Below are 20,618 nucleotides of genomic sequence, written 5' to 3' on the forward strand. Positions count from 1 at the left end.
GGGAGGACCAACGGGAGACTAGCTGTAGGTGTTTGGACGGGCACATTGAACTCTAATTTCCCACTTTTTTCCTATTTGGTAATGGTCCTTTTATGATCAAAAAGCAGGGTCAAAGAGCAGATACTAAACATTTTAAGCTTTATGGGCCACTTACTGTTGCATATTCTTCTCTACTTTTGTTTTACAATCATTTAAACAGCCCCTTACCAAAGGGGCTGTTAAAATAAGGTTGAAGGCTAGATTTGGCCCATGGGCTATGGTTTGTTGACTCTTGATCTTACAAAATCTGTGTTATTATCTTAGAATCAAAAATGTATAAGTAACTTCATTTCTTATAAGAATTACCAATATTCAGAAATTTGGAAGTTGAAAGAAAAATGAAGCATTCTGAGAAAAAAATAATGATTTTTTATAGGTAATAATAAAAAGGGAGAAGGGAATTCAACACTCTAAATGTTTACTGAGGGGCAAGGACTGGGCTAGTCACTTGAACACAGATATCTCATTTTAAGCCTTGTGAATTATTAAGATCTCCTTCTGTGTAATCATAGTAGGGACTTCCAAAATATTCTGGGTGGGATAATTTTTTTCCCCAATTTTTTCACTTTTTCTTCCCCTAGGTCTTTACATCAATAGTTGTGATAAAGTCTTAGTTCCATGTCAGAATTATCTAAGCCTCCTGGGGAGTAGAAGTAATCCAATATCTCTGGGTCTAGTTCAGACCTCCTAGAGACTGTACTTGTGGAAGCAAACTTCAGAGATACCAACTGGGCCAGTCTAGGTCTGAGTGTATGTTGTTTGCCTGGAAATTAAGTCAGCATTGTACACCAAGTTGAATCCCTTTTGTTAACTGACAGTGAGATGAGTCTAGTTAATCAAAGTATATAAACAGTGATCTAAAATTAATAATATGACCATTTTTAATGATTGTGTGTATACATCCATGCTCATTTTCTGAGAATCCCAAAATTATTTTTCCTAAAAGACCTTTTAGGGAAGAGTAATATGAAACCGCAGGTGTCAGGTCTTTACACAGTTACACCTTTTTATTTTTTTTTTTATTTTTATTTTTTTTGCGGTACGCGGGCCTCTCGCTGTTGTGGCCTCTCCCGTTGCGGAGCACAGGCTCTGGACGCGCAGGCTCAGCGGCCATGGCTCACGGGACCGGCTGCTCCGCGGCATGTGGGATCTTCCCGGATCGGGGCACGAACCCGTGTCCCCTGCATCGGCAGGTGGACTCTCAACCACTGCGCCACCAGGGAAGCCCCACACCTTTTTATTTCTGAAAATTTCCCCACTTATGTTAATATTTTTACTCTAAATTGGGGAAGGGTAGTAAATTATTTGGCTGCTGACATCTCCCAGATGCTTTTGCTAATAAAAGTGTGGCCTGCACAGGCCAGTAATATCAGCATCACTGAGCGCTTGTTAGAAGGGCAGAATCTCAGTCCTTGCTCCAGATCTACTGAATCAAAATCTGTATTTTAACAAATTCTCTGTGTGAATCACAAGAACATTCAAGTTTGAAAAGCACTGTCCTAGACCACTGACAAGAGTGTGGGATCCAATCTTCCAATTTTTCTGTCTCTCCTAATAATTTCTTATCCTGTAGCTTCTAATCCTATCCCTGATAACTTTTTTTTTTTTTTTTGCGGTATGCGGGCCTCTCACTGCTGTGGCCTCTCCCGCTGCAGAGCACAGGCTCCGGACGCGCAGGCCCAGCGGCCCCAGCTCACAGGCCCAGCCGCTCCGCGGCATGCGGGATCCTCCCAGACCGGGGCACGAACCTGCGTCCCCTGCATCGGCAGGGGGACTCCCAACCACTGCGCCACCAGGGAAGCCCCTCCCTGATAACTTCTGATTTTAGCTTTTTCTGAACTTGCTCTGCTAGAGCTCATGGTTTATCTGCTGCCTGATACAGACATGGTCCTGCCCCTTTTTTCTTTTTACTCCATAGTAGAAGACAGCAGAACTCAGACCCAAGAGGACTGAGGGTAAAAGAAGGCAGCAGACCTATTTCCATATATGCTTTTGTATCTATAGGAAATACTTGTTTCCAAAGCCACACCAGGCATGGCATTCAAGACATTCTTTGCCCGCAAGACACCACCACTCATATGCATAAAGAGAGAAGGATCTGATATTTTTTCTTTTTGCACCAGTTTGTATCCTGTCTACCTGCTGAGTCCTAATGCTCCACTTTCTTGAGGTGTTTCCCAACTATTCTAGTCCCCATTTTTGTTGTTATCATTATTATTGTCATTCCTGTGTTCGAGTTGAACACTTAATTTTTATTCTTACAGCGTTTTCTAATTGTTTCACATGTGTTCCAACTGGAATTTAAACTTCTTGAAGTTGGGGGTTGTATATTATTTTTACTTGAATGCTAAACCTAGCACAGAGTTGTAGATTTACATAGTAAGTACTGATATAAAAGATTGTTGATTTATACCAGTCAGCTCCTACGTCTTTAATATTATGTGTAAGGACTACATATTCTCAAAGGACAATTCTCAGGGAGATGGTCAGAATTCCATCAGGAAACCATATTTTTTTTCCCTCCAAAATAGGGAGGTAGAATTAGAAAGAAATGTGTCAGGGTAAGGTGGGAGCTATGTGTATAAAAATGTATATCTATTCAATTGTTCTTTCTGTGTATGTCTTCAGCCTCTCTATTGGCTCCTTCCCTTTTGCTTACATCTTCTGTCTTTAAGAACGCTTGTTTTGCCTTTTCCTTAAGCCACTTTAGCTCACCTTTTTCTTCTGGTACCAAAGCATTTAGAAGAATAGTCCATATTTATTATTCCTTTCTTTCCCTTCTGTTGACTCCTCAATTCTTTATAGTTTGAGTTCCCTACCTGCCTCTTTGCTGAAACCACCTTCACATAGGAGTTTGGTGACCACTTCATTCTTAAAATTTCCCTCACTTCAGACCCAAGTCTCCTCCATCTAGAATTACTTAATCTAGGTCTTTGCTGACTCTTCTTCCTCCTGTCTCATGAAAATGAAGAGAAGAATATTTTGACAATTGCGTACTCTAGGAATTCATTCTCATGTGAGATGAACAGTTTATTGTTTATAGTATTTAAACTCTTGCTCCTTTAGATCTTCTACTGTATTTGAAAAATAATTTTTATATTAATCAGATATACACACTAATTGTTCATGATATTTGGAAATGTGTCTAGAGTCAGGCACTCTGTTGTATAGAAAATATCCTCTGTTGCACATTTACTGGTTCTAACATTTCTGTACTTTTTCTTTTTAACCAGGTTGCCCCAGATCATGTAGTTCCAGCTCCAGAAGAGTGCTATGTGTATAGTCCGTTAGGTTCTGCTTGTAAACTTCAAAGTTACACTGAAGGATATGGTAAAAACACCAGTTTAGTAACCATGTGAGTAAAACTACTTTTTGGAGCATAACAAACTTTTTGTAAACAAAAGTTATTGATTATTTTAATTTTTTGTCTTAATTAAAATGCTTGAATAGTCAAACGTCATGTTTTTACTGCTATACTCTGCTTTCAGTTTTATGATTTGGAATACCATGATGGGAACATCTATACTAAGTATTCCTTGGGGCATAAAACAGGTAATATAATTTTCAGCACACTTTTTACCGTAATTTTTTTCTCTTTGTATTTTAAGTTTTACAATAGAGGTTTTAATAAATCTACGTAAAATTTATTAAAGAAAATAGATGATTATATTTATTTTAATTTTATTTATTTATTTTTTGGCTGAGTTGGGTCTTCGTTGCTGCACACAGGCTTTCTTTACTTGCGGCGAGTGGAGGCTACTCTTCGCTGCGGTGTGCGGACTTCTCATTCGCGGTGGCTTCTCTTGTGGAGCACGGGCTCTAGGCGCACAGACTTCAGCAATGGCAGCATGTGGGCTTCAGTAGTTGTGGCACATGAGCTCAGTAGTTGTGGTTTATGGGCTCTACAGCGCAGGCTCAGTAGCTGTGGCGCATGGGTTTAGTTGCTCTGCAGCATGTGGGATCTTCCTGGACCAGGGATGGAACCCATGTCCCCTGCATTGGCAGGCAGATTTTTAACCACTGCACCACCAGGGAGGTCCCTAGATGATTATATTTAATTTTACATTAGTTGTCTGGTTTTTAATCATAATTGTTTAGGGTAACAATATGGTTATATATGAATTTATTCTAAAATGATGATGTATGTTGTTCTGTATTTTTATTTTTTTAAACAGGCTGGGTTTACTACTGGAATGTGTGTCATCATGCTGATGGGCCTTTTAACACTTTATTGTTGCTACAGAGTGGTGAAATCACGAACTATCATATGTAAGAACTTGCCACTGTAAAAACAGATGAGTGATATGGGTATTAAGAATTTATGCTGAGGTAGATCACTAACGTGTACATTTCACAAATGTGTTAACTATATTCTGCCTAAAGATTTACTTCTCTAATTCGTAGCATTTGACTGAACTGATATGTTAATGAATTTAGTGGCTGCCTTTGAAATTCTGAGAGTCTAGTTCTTTGCAGAGTGCATTTACTTTGGTACTAATTTCCTCATAAGAATCATTTTAAAAGTTGTATTTTAAAAATAAGGTCTTTGCTAGAACTAAATTGAGAATTCTATGATTCTTATCAGTTTATGGTGACTTGTTTTGACCTGTCCCTACCAAAAGATCTAAATGTTGGAATCTCCTAAAAGTAGAAATTGTAAGTATGAAAATGTGAGCAATGTGTCCTTTGTAATGAATTCTCAAAGTTGTACCAATGCATTACCTCCAGTCATTTCTATAATTTAGCTTTTTTTTTTTTTTTTTTTTGCGGTACGCGGGCTTCTCACTGTTGCGGCCTCTCCCGTTGCGGAGAACAGGCTCCAGACGCACAGGCTCAGTGGCCATGGCTCACAGGCCTAACCGCTCCGCGGTATGTGGGATCTTCCCGGACCGGGGCACGAACCCGCGTCCCCTGCATCGGCAGGCGGACTCTCAACCACTGCGCCACCAGGGAAGCCCCATTTCTATAATTTAGATCAGGGAAATACCTTTTTAGGTTGTTTTAGTTTAGGACCTAAATAGACATACATTATTTCATTGAATCTTAGCAAGTGCGAATCAACAGACCAGGCTTTGCCTCCAGTTTTATTCTGTCTCTACTAAGCAGTGGTATATTTTCTCTTAATTGTATTATTTAGTCATATCCCTTTCCCATTTATCCACAAGTCCCTTGGTGCTCTTATAGATACGCTAAATTCTTTATATGAGGTAGCAGTTAGCCCTTTATCTGTTATTTTTTGTTAATTTCTTTCCTATTCAATATTTGAATGGCTTTTGTATCATATTAGTTTGTTTATATCTGCCTATCTTTTCCACTGTAATTTCTATTTCTTCAGTTGATAGAAAAGGATAACCTTTCAGGTGCTATTTTTACATTGTCATCTAAATTTTCTGTTATTTAATTTTTAAATTAACTCAGTTGTCTCAATTTTTTTTAATTCAAGTATAGTTGATGTACAATATTATGTAAGTTACAGGTGTACAGTATAGTGATTCACAATTTTTAAAATTTATATTCCATTTATAGTTATTATAAAATATTGGCCATATTCATCATATTACACAATATATCCTTATAGCTTACTTTATACATAATATATAGTTTGTACCTCTTATTCCTCTACTACTCTATTGCCCTTCCCCACTTCCCTCATTATCTGAAATTTAAATTGGCATGTGGTGTGAAGTATGACTCAAGAAATGTTATTATTAAGTATGCCAAATATTGGATAATGTCTTCTGTCCCTTATTGATGATTTTTTCTAGCCTTGGTTTATCACTTGCTTTTATTAATTATAAAATTTTATGATACTATAATCTACTTCTCAGATTACCTGTACTGTTTCATTCACCTACATTTCTTTTTATGTATTTGTTCTATAATTTTCTGTTTTGTTTTTTTTAATTGAAGTATAGTTGATTTACAATGTTATGTTAATTTCTGCTGTATATAATGTTTTAATTACTATTATTTCATAATATGGTCTAATACCTGGTGGTGGAATACCCATAATCTTTTGCTAAATGTTTTTATTTAATTTGGAGAACACAAATTATGAATATAGAATATATGATTAACATCTAATTTTATTCTTTCCCTTTTATATTTTATCTAGCATCAGTGGATACCACTACCTGGGAATATCCAGATGTCTGCAGATATTATTTTGGCTCCTTTGGGCAGTGGTCAAGTCTCCTTTGCTCCTTGGTGTCTCTCATTGGAGCAATGATAGTGTATTGGGTGCTTATGTCTAATTTTCTTTTTAATACTGGAAAGTTTATTTTTAGTAAGTATCCATATCCATATTTAACACAGTTACTTTCAGATACAATAACTACTATAATGTTTTCGTTTCAACCTTAAATTCTGGCCTTGGGATTAATAAAGTAAAAAGTAATGTTTGTAATTCTAGAAGATATACTTGATTCAGTTTATTTTCTATGGTTATGATCTCAAATATAATGTGTATGTTAATTTCCAAAAATTAATTTTTGAATAAATAATATTCCTTCAGATTCTCTAATTAACATAAAATATTTCTAAGTTCTAACATGTTTTAAGCATTGCTCAATTTTTACCACAAAATTTTAGTGTAACAGAAAAAACTTATGAAGTTCCTTGGTGTTTGTTGCTAAAGAATTCAACGTGTAGAGTCTTGAAGAAACAAATTTCAGTCATGTATTTTCAAAATATTAGGATCTAAAATTAGGAAACAATAGAATAGTGGAATTTATGTGGGAAATATATTATTAAATAAGCAAGCCCTATATATTTAAAATCTAGATTTACATGAAAACCAAATTTCAAAATAAGTTCTAACATAACTACAACAGCTAGTTTTCCTAAGAACTTTTGACAGGCAGGTAAGTAAGGGAGATAAATTCTATTTTTATTTTAAACCATAAAATTAGCATTTTAATTAAGTTTTTTAATTAACAGTCATTTTTATTGTATGAGAAATTATGAAATGTTTCAAACTACCAAGGAAATGCAGAAGGTAATAGAAATACCATGTACCCACTAAATGAGTTTTCACGTCTTAACATTTTGCCATATTTACATTAGTTCTCTATTCTTACAGACCTATAAATGTAGCCCCAGGTGTACTCCTTCTCAATCTCATTTTCCTTCTTCCCTAATTTTGGTACAAAATAATGTTACCTACATGTTTTTGTTATCTCATTATATAAACATATAAGCAACATACCATATTATTTTGCATGTTTTTAATCTGTATAAATACTATTGCAACTTGCTTTTTTCTGTAATCATCTTCAATAATACATTGTTCCAGTTCAATTTAACTACTTTATTCCATAATATGAATGTACCATGACTTCTTCATCCATTCTCTTGCTATTTAATTTGTTTTCAGTTATGTACTTTCCTGTTACAAACAAGATTTTGTTAAACATCATTGTTTGTCTCCTTGTGTATATGTGGGAGAGTTTCTTCAAACTATGTACCTATAAGACAAATTGCTGGAACTTAGAATATTCACATTTTCAGCTTCACTAGAAATTACGGGATTGTTCTTTATCATTCTTATACCAGTTATATTCCTGCCAACAGTTTATGAAACTTCCCCTTGTTCCACATCCTCATCCACACTTGATATTATCAGACTTAAATTTTGCCAGTCGGGATATGGTTTAATTTGCATTTCTCCTCATAAGGAATGATCCTAGACATCTTTTCTTAATTGGACATTATATAGCTTGTTATATCCTTTGCCCATTTTTCTTTTGGATTGTTGGTCTTTTTCTTATTTATTTATAGGAACTCTTTGTAAAGTTTTGATACTAATATTTATTTACTAATGTATGCAAATATCTTCTAGTTAGTGACTTATCTTCACTTTGTCTATGGTGGCTCTCTGGTTCAGAAGTTTTTCTTTTACTTTCAAATTACTCAGTTTTTTTCATTATGGTCCACAACTCTTCCACATACATTTTGGAATCAACTTGTCAAATTCCACAAAAAATTCCAATCAGAATTTGATTGAAATTGTATTGAATTTATCAATGTAACTTAATGTATCAACCACTACCATAATTGATGTCATTAGGGTACTGACTTTAGAATTTGATTGGCATTGCTTTGGATATATAAATGTGGAGAAAATAATATCATTAGGATACTGAGTCTTACTGTCCATGGTCATGGCATGGAATAGTTCTCCATTTATTTAGGTCTTTTTTAATATCTTTTAAATTTTTATTGATAAAGGTCTTACATATCTTATTTTTAGACTTATTTTATTCTCAGGACCCTAAAATATTTTTTCTTTAGTAAAGCAGTTTTAATTTAATATTCAAATACACATACATTTTATTATAGAAAGTTTCAAACATGTACAAATTAAATGGAACAACGTAAAGAACCTTCATGTTCCCCTCACCTGTTTTCTTTCCTTCTTAAAAAAAAATTATTTGTTTGTTTATTTATTTATGGCTGCATTGGGTCTTTTTTTTTTTAACACTTTTATTGGAGTATGATTGCTTTACAATGGTGTGTTAGTTCCTGCTGTATAACAAAGTGAATCAGCTATACATATACATATATCCCCATATCTCCTCCCTCTTGCATCTCCCTCCCACCCTCTCTATCCCACCCCTCTAGGTGATCACAAAGCACTGAGCTGATCTCCCTGAGCTATGTGTCTGCTTCCCACTGTCTATTTTACATTTAGTAGTATATATAAGTCCATGCCAGTCTCTCACTTCATCCCAGCTTACCCTTCCCCCTCCCTATGTCCTCAAGTCCATTCTCTACACCTGCATCTTTATTCCTGTCCTGCCCCTAGGTTCTACATAACTTTTTTTTTCTTTTTAGATTCCATGTATATGTGTTAGCATATGGTATTTGTTTTTCTCTTTCTGAATTACTTCACTTGTGTAACAGACTCTAGATCCATCCACCTCACTACAAAATACTCAATTTCAGGGGCTTCCCTGGTGGTGCAGTGGTTGAGAGTCTGCCTGTTTATGCAGGGGACACGGGTTCGTGCCCCGGTCTAGGAAGATCCCACATGCCGCGGAGCGGCTGGGCCCGTGAGCCATGGCCGCTGAGCCTGCGCGTCCGGAGCCTGTGCTCCACAACGGGAGAGGCCACAACAGTGAGAGGCCCGCGTACCGCAAAAAAAAAAAAAAATACTCAATTTCATTTCTTTTTATGGCTGAGTAATACTCCATTGTATATATGTGCCACATCGTTTTGTTTATTTTTTTCCACATCTTCTTTATCCATTCATCTGTTGATGGACACTTAGGTTGCTTCCATATCTTGGCCATTGTAAATAGACCTGCAGTGAACATTGTGGTACATGACTCTTTTTGAATTATGGTTTTCTTAGGGTATATACCCAGTAGTGGGATTCTGGGTTGTATGGTAGTTCTATTTTTAGTTTTTTAAGGAACCTCCATACTGTTCTCCATAGTGGCTGTATCAATTTACATTCCCACCAACAGTGCAAGAAGGTTCCCCTTTCTCCACCCCCTCTCCAGCATTGATTGTTTGTAGATTTTTTGATGATGGCCATTCTGACTGGTGTGAGGTAATATCTCACTGTAGTTTTGATTTGTAGTTCTCTAATGATTAGTGATGTTGAACATGCTTTCATGTGTTTGTTGACAGTCTGTGTATCTTCTTTGGAGAAATGTCTATTGAGGTCTTCTGCCCATTTTTGGATTGGGTTGTTTGTTTTTTTGATATTGAGCTGCATGAGCTGCTTGTAAATTTTGGAGATTAATCCTTTGTCACTTGCTTCATTTGCAAATATTTTCTCCCATTCTGAGGGTTGTCTTTTGGTCTCGTTTATGGTTTCCTTTGCTGTGCAAAAGCTTTGAAGTTTCATTAGGTCCCATTTGTTTATTTTTGTTTTTATTTCCATTTCTCTAGGAGGTGAGTCAAAAGGATCTGTCTGTGATATATGTTAAAGAGTGTTCTGCCTATGTTTTCTTCTAAGACTGTTATAGTGCCTGGCCTTACATTTAGGTCTTTAATCCATTTTGAGTTTATTTTTATGTATAGTGTTAGGGAGTGTTCTAATTTCATTCTTTTACATGTAGCTGTCCAGTTTTCCCAGCACTACTTATTGAAGAGGCTGTCTTTTCTCCATTGTATACTGTTGCCTCCTTTATGAAAGATAAGGTGACCATATGTGCGTGGGTTTATCTCTGGGCTTTCTGTCCTGTTCCATTGATCTGTATTTCTGTTTTTCTGCCAGTACCATACTATCTTGATTACTGTAGCTTTGTAGCATAGTCTGAAGTCAGGGAGCTTGATTCCTCCAGCTCCGTTTTTCGTTCTCAAGATTGCTTTGGCTATTCGGGGTCTTTTTGTGTTTCTATACAAATTGTGAAATTTTTTGTTCTAGTTCTGTGAAAGATGCCAGTGGTAGTTTGATAGGGATTGCATTGAATCTGTAGATTGATTGGGTAGTAGAGTCATTTTCACAATGTTGATTCTTCCAATCCAAGAACATGGTATATCTCTCCATCTGTTTGTATCATCTTTAATTTCTTTCATCAGTGTCTTTTAGTTTTCTGCATACAGGTCTTTTGTCTCCCTAGGTATGTTAATTCCTAGGTCTTTTATTCTTTTTGTTGCAGTGGTAAATGGGAGTGTTTCCTTAATTTCTCTTTCAGATTTTTCATCATTAGTGTATAGGAATGCAAGAGATTTCTGTGCATTAATTTTGTATCCTGCAACTTTACCAAATTCATTGATTAGCTCTAGTAGTTTTCTGGTGGCATCTTTAGGATTCTCTATGTATAGTATCATGTCATCTGCAGACAGTGACAGTTTTACTTCTTCTTTCCCAATTTGTATTCCTTTTATTTCTTTTTCTTCTCTGATTATCATGGCTAGGACATCCAAAACTATGTTGAATAATAGTGGCGAGAGTGGACATCCTTGTCTTGTTCCTGATGTTAGAGGAAATGCTTTCAGTTTTTCAGCATTGAGAATGATGTTTGCCGTGGGTTTGTCATATATGGCCTTGATTATACTGAGGTACGTTCCCTCTATGCCCACTTTCTGGAGAGTTTTTATCATAAATGGGTGTTGAATTTTGTCAAAAGCTTTTTATGCATGTATTGAGATGATCATATGGCTTTTATTCTTCAATTTGTTAATATGATGTATCCCATTGATTAATTTGCATATTAATGCAAGAATCCTTGCATCCCTGGGATAAATCCCACTTGATCGTGGTGTATGATCCTTTTAATGTGTTGTTGGATTCTGTTTGCTAGCATTTTGTTGACGATTTTTGCATCTATATTCATCAGTGATATTGGTCTGTAATTTTCTTTTTTTGTAGTATCTCTGTCTGGTTTTGGTATCAGAGTGATGGTGGCCTTGTAGAATGAGTTTGGGAGTGTTCCTTCCTCTGCAGTTTTTTGGAAGAGTTTGAGAAGGATGGGTGTTAGCTGTTCTCTGAATATTTGATAGAATTCATCTGTGAAGCTATATGGTCCTGGAGTTTTGTTTGTTGCAAGATTTTTAATCACAGTTCCAATTTCATTACTTGTGCTTGGTCTGTTCATATTTCTATTTCTTCCTGGTTCAGTCTTGGAAGGTTATACTTTTCTAAGAATTTGTCCATTTCTTCCAGGTTGTCCATTTTATTGGCATAGAGTTGTTTGTAGTAGTCTCTTATGATACTTTGTATTTCTGTGGTGTACGTTGTAACTTCTCCATTTTCATTTCTAATTTTATTGATTTGAGTCCGCTCCCTCTTTTTCTTGATGAGTCTGGCTAAAGGTTTATCAATTTTGTTTATCTTCTCAAAAAACCAGCTTTTAGTTTCATTTATCTTTGCTATTGTTTTCTTTGTTTCTATTTCATTTATTTCTGCTCTGATCTTTATGATTTCTTCTACTGATTTTGGATTTTGTTTGTTCTTCTTTCTCTGGTTCTTTTAGGTGTAAGGTTAGATTGTTTGAGATTTTTGTTGTTTCTTGAGGTAGGATTGTAATGCTATAAACTTCCCTCTTAGAACTGCTCTTGCTGTATCCCATAGGTTTTGGGGCCATTGTGTTTTCATTGTCATTTGTCTCTAGGTATTTTTTGATTTTCTCTTTGGTTTCTTTAGTGATCTCTTGGTTTTTTAGTAACGTATTGTTTAGCCTCCATGTGTTTGTGTTTTTTCTTTTTAATTTATTTATTTTATTTATTTATTTTTGGCAGCATTGGGTTTTCATAGCTGTGCACAGGCTTTCTCTAGTTGCGGAGAGCAGGGACTACTCTTCATTGCAGTGCACAGGCTTCTTATTGTGGTGGCTTCTCTTGTTGCATAGCACGTGCTCTACAGCGCAGACTCAGTAGTTGTGGCACAGAGGCTCAGTAGTTGTGGCTCATGGGCTCTAGAGCACAGGCTCAGTAGTTGTGGCTCATGGGTTAGTTGCTCCATGGCATGTGGGATCTTCCCAGACCAGGGCTCGAACCTGTGTCTCCTGCATTGCCAGATGGATTGTTAACCACTGCACCACTAGGGACATCCTGTTTGTGTTTTTTACATTTTTTTCCCTTTAATTTATTTCTAATCTCACAACGTTGTGGTCGGAAAAGATGCTTGATGTGATTTCAATTTTCTTAAATTTACTGCGGCTTGATCTGTGACCCAAGATGTGATCTGTCCTGGAGAGTGTTCCGTGTGCACTTGAGAACAAAGTGTAATCTGCTGTTTTCGGATGGAATGTACTATAAATGTCAATTAAATCTATGTGGCCTACTTTGTCATTTAAAGCTTGTGTTTCCTTATTAATTTTCTGTCTGGATGATCTGTCCATTGTTGTAAGTGAGATGTTAAAGTCCCCCACTATGATTGTGTTCCTGTTGATTTCATCTTTTATAGCTGTTAGCATTTGCCTTATGTATTGAGGTCCTCCTCTGTTGGTTGCATATATATTTAGAATTGTTATATCTTCTTCTTGGATTGATCCCTTGATCATTATGTAGTGTCCTTCCTTGTCTCTTGTAACATTCTTTATTTTTTTTATTTTTATTTTTTTTATTTTTATTTTTTTTATTTTTATTTTTTTGCGGTACGCAGGCCTCTCAGTGTTGTGGCCTCTCCCATTGCGCAGCACATGCTCCAGACGCGCAGGCTCAGCGGCCATAGCTCATGGGCCTAGCCGCTTCAAGGCATGTGGGATATTCCTGGACCAGGGCACGAACCTGTGTCTCCTGCATTGGCAGGCGGACTCTCAACCACTCCGCCACCAGGGAAGCCCAACATTCTTTATTTTAAAATCTATTTAATCTACTCTGAGTATTGCTACTCCAGCTTTGTTTTGATTTCCATTTGCATGGAATATCTTTTTACATCCCCTCACTTTCAGTCTGTATGTGCCCCTAGGTCTGAAGTGGGTCTCTTGTAAATACCATATATATGGGTCTTGTTTTTGTATCCATTCAGCAAGCCTGTGTTTTTGGTTGGAGCATTTAATCCATTCACATTTAAAGTAATTATCAAATATGTATGTTCCTATTACCATTTTCTCAATTGTTTTGGGTTTGTTTTTGTAAGTCCCTGTCTTGTCTTGTGTTTCCCAGTTAGAGAATTTCCTTTAGCATTTGTTGGAGAGTTGATTTTGTGGTGCTGAATTGTCTCAGCTTCTGCTTGTCTGTAAAGCTTTTGATTTCTCTGTCAATCTGAATGAGATTCTTGCTGGGCAGAGTAATCTTGGTTGTAGGTTCTTCCCTTTCATCACTTTAAATACAACGTGCCACTCCATTCTAGCTGGTAGAGTTTCTACTGAGAAATCAGCTGTTAACGTTATGGGAGTTCCCTTGTATGTTATTTGTCATTTTTCCCTAGTTGCTTTTAATAATTTTTCTTTGTCTTTAATTTTTGTCAATTTGATTACTATGTGTCTTGGCGTGTTTCTCCTTGAGGTTATCCTGTCTGGGACTCTCTGCACTTCCTGGACTTGGGGGCTGTTTCCTTTCCATGTTAGGGAAGTTTTCAACTGTAATCTCTTCAAGTATTTTCTCGGGTCCTTTCTCTCTTCTTCTGGGACCCCTATAATGTGAATGTTGTTGCATTTAATGTTGTCCCAGAGGTTTCTTAGGCTGTCTTCATTTCTTTTCATTCTTTTTTCTTTATTCTCTTCTGCAGCAGTGAATTCCACCATTCTCTCTTCCAGGTCACTTACCATTCTTCTGCCTCAGTTCTTCTGCTATTGATTCCTTCTAGTATATTTTTCATTTCAGTTATTGTATTGTTCATCTCTGTTTGTTCTTTAATTCTTCTAGGTGTTTCTTCTTCAGTTCTTCTAGGTCTCTGTTAAACATTTCTTGCATCTTCTCGACCTTTGCCTCCATTCTTTTTCAAAGCTCCTGGATCATCTTCACTATCATTATTCTGAATTCTTTTTCTGGAAGGTTGCTTATCTCCACTTCATTTAGTTGTTTTTCTGAGGGTTTTTCTTGTTCCTTCATCTGGTACATAGTCCTGCCTTTTCGTTTGTCTATCTTTCTGTGAATGTGGTTTTCCTTCCACAGGTTGTAGAATTGTAGTTTTTCTTGCTTCTCATGATATAGTTTTTAAGTATAAAAAATTCAGGTTATTTGTTGCTGTTATAATAAAAGAACCTAATTAAATTTTTAATATTTATCTTGAATCTAGTAAATGTGTTGAACTCTTATTGCTTATAATTTTGTAGATTCACTTTCGATTTTTTATTTAGGTAGTTATGTCCTCCATGAATAGTGAAAAGTTCTTCCTCTCTAGTTATTATTTTTTGAATGATTCATATCTGTATGCATACATTTATATTTAATATGTACATACATATATACACACAGGCACATGCACACACATGTATATATGTTTACATATATATACATATAGATATATTTATCTTTTTTTAAACTGTAAAGTTGTACGGATGCAGTGCTGGTAGACATCCTTATATTGTTCCTGAGGAAATCTTTCTAATGTTTCATCATTACATATTGCATTAGTTGTAGGATCAAAGGGTTGTACCCTTTAGTAATTCAGAGATGTTCTAGCCTATTGTTTTCTTAAGCATTTTTATTAATGTGTGCTGGATTTTATTAAATACTTATCTACATCTCTTGAAATGATTGTAAAGCTTTTCTCCTTTAAATTGTTTATATGGATAATTAAGTGAATACATTTTAAAATATTTAAATCATACTTATATTCTGGGACAAACTTAAATTAGTTTGTAAGTCATGATGTTTATTTTAAATTTTCTTACTGGATTCAGTTTACTTTTGGGAGGAGTGGGAGTAATATTTTATTTAGAACTTTTGTGTCTCTTCATAAGAGATAGTGGCCTAGAGTTTTTCTTTCTCATACTGTCCTCATTGAGCCTTGATTTATTAGGGCTGCTGTAACAAATTACCATGAACTGTTTGGCTTAAAACAAGAGAAATTTGTTCTCTCCCACAGTCCTGGAAACTAGAAGTCCAAAATCAAAGTATCTGTAGGGCTCTCTGCTCCCTCTGAAGCCTTTAGGGAAGAAGCCTTTCTTGCCTCTTTCTAGTTTCTGGTGATCAACTGCTGGCAGTCTTTGGTATTCCTTGAGTTGTAGGTGTATCACTCCAATTTCGACTTCTGCCTTCACATGGCCATCTCCCCTCAGTGTCTCTGTGTCCAGAATTTCCTGTTCTTATTAAAGACACCAGTCACTAAATTTAGGGCCTATCCTAATCCAGTAAAACCTAATGTTAACTTGATTATCTCTACATAGAGTCTGTTTCCAAATATGGTCACATTCTAAGTTTCCTGATGGACATGGATTTGGGGAGAATACAGTTCAACCCAGTATACTTGGTATCAAGGTTTTACTAGGATTATGTAAGTCTTTGGCACCAGGAATTCCTTAAAGATTCATAACTTCCTATCCTAAATCACTAATGAGCCCTGGAGATACCTGCAAAAACCTGGAGCAGTAGACTACTTTCATTCTATCTTGAGAGGTGTACAATGGAGATGAATAATTCACATATTTAACTTACTCCAGCATTTTTTATCATCCTATTTTTAAGTTTTACATTACTTTTATTAATGCTTACTAAGGTTATAAAAGGTTAACATCAAACAGAATAAAGTAAATTCCCTCAGGCAAGTAAAAGCATATTCTTTACCCATTCTCTCATTCACTGTAGAATGACATGAATGCGCAGGTATCTGCATTAGCTTTTTGTTTTGCTGCTGCTTTTAGTATTACTTAATGGTGCTTGTGAGCAATAATTACTATAGAGCCTTCAGTTTATAGTAGCACGTCCTATACTTTGTAAAAACTTTAAGTGATTTTCCAGATAACCTCAGCTGTTATGAGTACTGGCTTTTCCCCTTTTGCAGACTTTAGAACTTTATTATATAAGATGTAACTATACTTATATAAATTAGTATCCGTATAGGTAAAAAAATTGTGCATACTGTCTTTATTCCAGGGCTTTTAACTAAATTCAGCCTTGTGAGTAGTTTTTTTAAAAAATCTTCAATCATGTAAAACACAGTGGGACTGTGACACCAATGACATTGTTCCTGTAAGTAGAGAAAGCTGAAGAAGGTAAAGCTATGTTAACAGTGAACTAGCCTTTGTTCAGTGTACTAGGTAATATTACCACACAGTAGATCTTAAAAGATTTTTATAGGTAAAAGACTTTAGAGGGTGATTGATTTAGCATCTTTCATTCAGTACTAAACTATATTTTCCCCTTAATTTTTAGACTTTATTCATCACATTAATGACACAGATGCAATACTGAGCACCAACGATAGCAACCCTGGTAAGTAGTTTGGAATTGAAAGTTTGGCTTGTTTCTTTATTCATCACCTCGCTTCAAAATGATTTAAGGTAGAACCTGTAACTTTATTTTAGGTAAATGACCAGCATAAAATCATTATGTTAAGTAAGCCACTGTTAAGTTGTTGGCAGTCAGTGTGTTTAAAAAAAAAAAAAAAACACAAAATTTTGTGTTAATGTGAGCTAAACAATATTTAGTTCATATTATTCAATCCACACTTATAGCTCACATCTATAGTATCCATATTTGCCTATGATCAATACACATTTTGAAGAGCCTATATCACTGCTAATTGTTTTGGAAGTCTAGAACCATAGTTCTCAGTTTGTTAACTTAGTTTTAGACATTTATTGTTTTAGTTAGTAATATTTAAGATATACAAATCTGTGGCCTAAATTTCCTAATAATGAACCAAGGTTAGTAAATACAGAAAAATAAATTAAAGATTTGTCCAAAAAACACCTTAATTTCTTAGAAAAGTTTCTTTTAATTAATTTATTAAAAATAAATGTTTGTGGCCTATGGGTTTATCCAGTATGGCAGTCATAGGAAGAGTGAATAGAAAAGATAACATAACCTGGTTAACAGTGTAACTAACATCACGTAAAGCTTTTATGTGTTTAAGTTTCAGAGATACTGAATTCATAGCATTTTGATGGAGGTACACATTGATCACTAAGAGGACAATTCATTCAATGCATATTTATTAAGCCTATTACCTGTGAGGAAATGTTCTAGGCTCTGGGATATAATGGACAGACAAGAGTTTCTCCTCTCATAAAGTGTACATTCCCATGTTTTCTATTCAGTGTCTTATTTTACCCCTTGATTAAACTGATTAACCTGTCATTTATTAACACTAGAAAATGAGTGAAGTATCAGCTTTTATTTCTGTGAACACACACATACACACTTTTCAATAATTATACTAAAGTATTTTAGTATAATTTAAACATATATCTCTTGCACCCTGTTCCTTACCTCAGAATTTTCAAAAGACCAAGTAACATACTTGTCTTAAAAGAAAAATTCATTTTACTATAGCTATTCTGATATCAATTGATAAAACTAGTTTATTAATATCTAATAGGATTTCTTCACTAGAGTTCATTGTTGAGTTCATAAATATCACAATTACAGTGATAATTTGGAGAGCACCATCAGCAAAGTCAGTTTAGTTTGCATAGTGATATGTTGATAGTAGCACTTCTTGATTCTTTGGTTTATTTTGAACAGTGTATTAAATAGAATATGAAACAATCTGTCTCAGTTAATATTTAAAATTACAGCTCACATTTATTGGATACTTATTGTGTGCAGGCATTGTTCTAAATATTTTACAGCAACTCCATAAGGTAGATCTTTTCTCTCATTTTCTGTGCAGAAACCAAGGTACAGAGAAGTTAGTGACTTGCCCAAGGTTACATAACTATTAAGTGACAGAGTCGAGATTCTTTATTCAGTCAATATACTTCCATAGCCTGTGCTCTTTACCACTGTAATTATTAGCACAGTTATTAGCACAAAAATTAAAGTTAATTTACTTCTCTCCAGAGCATAGAAAAAAATTGTTCATATTAAAGTGCTAAGAAAAAAGGTGAAAGAAAATTGTTTGGTTTTGTGGTATGCGAAATAACGGATAGAGAATAAAATTGTCAGCATTTTTCACTAGCATTAAACATTCTTTACAAAGAGCTGATTATTAGAAAAAGTACTATTACGAAACTAGAAACAGTGAGAATGATTTGTATTCTCTCTGCTAACAGAAGATCAGTGTTAGGAAAAATACGTTTTACTCACTTCCCAGTTCTCTGGATATCATCTGGGCTCTTAAGCTGCTACAAGTTGTGATAAACGTCCAGGACAGTTACTCTGGATTGCTGGAATTCAAGATTCTTTTTTTTTTTTTGCGGTACGTGGGCCTCTCACTGTTGTGGCCTCTCCCATTGCGGAGCACAGGCTCCGGACGCGCAGGCTCAGCGGCCATGGCTCACGGGCCTGGTCGCTCCGCGGCATGTGGGATCTTCCCAGACCGGGGCACGAACCCGTGTCCCCTGCATCGGCAGGCGGACTCTCAACCACTGCACCACCAGGGAAGCCCTGGAATTCAAGATTCTTAAGCTATAAGCAATAATTAGATTTTGGCAATACCATGGCAGATGTTTTGATGGTGTCCACTTTTTATTCCAAACCCAGGGATTTTGTTTATTGTTAGAAGAAACCTGTTCTTTGGCCTTTGTGTGGGTTATTAGCACAGTGAACAATTACCTGTATGATATTTCTTATATTATTATATAAATAGGATCAAATATCATCCAACCCAGTATTTTCTCTCTAGCAATGGGACCAAAGGATATTTGGTAGGATAATTTTATAATTTCAAGTAGAAATTAAGGCTATACCTCAAAATTTTCTAACATTCTCCTACCTTTAATTATTTATAGGTAAAAGGTTTCTAATATAAGTATATATAAAATAGATAACAAGGATCTACTGTATAGCACAGGGAACCGTATTCAATATCTTGTAATAACCTATTATGGAAAAGAATCTGAAAAAGAATATATAAATAACTGAATCGCATTGTTGTATACCTAAAACTAACACAACACTGTAAATCAACTGTGCTTCAATAAAAATAAATAATAAAAATAAATAAAAAGTGTTCCTAATATATCTAAATATAACCCTCTATTTTTTTCCAGAAAGAAGAAACTTAGCATTCATGGTAAAAATTGAGGTTGGCAAAACAAGTGTCAGTCTTGGGGGTAGTCATTTTCTATTCTTTGTTGCCTTCTCTAATCTGTTGCTTCCCTATTGCAGTGATTTGTCCAAGTGCCAGGAGTGGTGACCATCCTGACAATGGCTCTATGATTGTCTACACCAATGACTCAGGACTCCAGCAGTTTGAAAAGTGGTGGAATAAGTCCAAGACAGTGCCCTTTTACCTCATGGGGCTCCTCCTGCCACTGCTTAATTTCAAATCTCCTTCATTTTTTTCAAAATTTAATGTCCTAGGTAAGCCAAGGCACTGTGTTATAGAGCCTCTGTGTAGTAGAATACACGCTGGATTCTGTGGAAATATGGTCTGACTGGGGAAATATCACCTTCCAGGCCTGTTCATCTATGTTTAATTTGTTCATGCATATGTTACCCTGCTTTTTGGTTTTCTTTATGGAGTTTGGAAGAGAGAAAAATATAGATGGGCTCTTCCCTGGCAGTCCAGTAGTTAAGACTTCACCTTCCAGTGCAGGGGGAGCAGGTTCAATCCCTGGTGGGGGAGCTAAGTTCCCACATGCCTCGCAGCCAAAAAAACAAAAACATAAAACAGAAGCAGTATTGTAACAAATTCAATAAAGACTTTAAAAATGGTCCATATCAAAAAAAATCTTTAAAAAAAAAGAAAAATATAGATGACCATTTCAAGTCCAAGTCCCTTTTTAAGATGAGTTGCTGGGTGCATTTAAAAAAAAACAAAGGACTTACCTGGTGGCACAGTATGGATAAGACTCCACGCTCCCAGTGCAGGGGGCCTGGGTTTGATCCCTGTTCAGGGAACTAGGTCCCACATGCATGCTGCAACTGAGAGTTTGCATGCCACAACTAAGTAGCCCTCAAGCAGCAGCTAAGGAGCCCAACTCCCACAGCTAAGACCCGGTACAACCAAATTTAAAAAAAGAGAAAAAAGGATGGGTTGCTGGGGTTTCCATTCTGTCCTTACTGAACAACTATTCCTCGTTTCCTCTAAGAGAACAGTTAGAGGAAGTAGACTAAGATTTCAGCAG

At 35.8% G+C, this 20,618-nt stretch overlaps 1 protein-coding gene across 3 annotated transcripts in view; it reads left to right on the forward strand.

The window, feature by feature from the left end:
- Positions 1-20,618, forward strand: part of SLC38A9 (solute carrier family 38 member 9) — an 82,138-nt gene that overhangs the window by 22,491 nt on the left and 39,029 nt on the right. For all 3 annotated transcript variants that reach the window (XM_007469270.1, XM_007469271.1, XM_007469272.1), the window contains 6 exons: positions 3,273-3,394; positions 3,528-3,591; positions 4,215-4,308; positions 6,155-6,325; positions 16,756-16,815; positions 19,657-19,851. In XM_007469270.1, the coding sequence (XP_007469332.1) occupies positions 3,273-3,394; positions 3,528-3,591; positions 4,215-4,308; positions 6,155-6,325; positions 16,756-16,815; positions 19,657-19,851 (706 nt within the window). The remainder of the gene's footprint in view (positions 1-3,272; positions 3,395-3,527; positions 3,592-4,214; positions 4,309-6,154; positions 6,326-16,755; positions 16,816-19,656; positions 19,852-20,618) is intronic.

This window comes from Lipotes vexillifer, unplaced genomic scaffold (genome assembly GCF_000442215.2).
Source record: "Lipotes vexillifer unplaced genomic scaffold, Lipotes_vexillifer_v1.1 scaffold810, whole genome shotgun sequence".
NCBI lineage: Eukaryota > Metazoa > Chordata > Mammalia > Artiodactyla > Lipotidae > Lipotes > Lipotes vexillifer.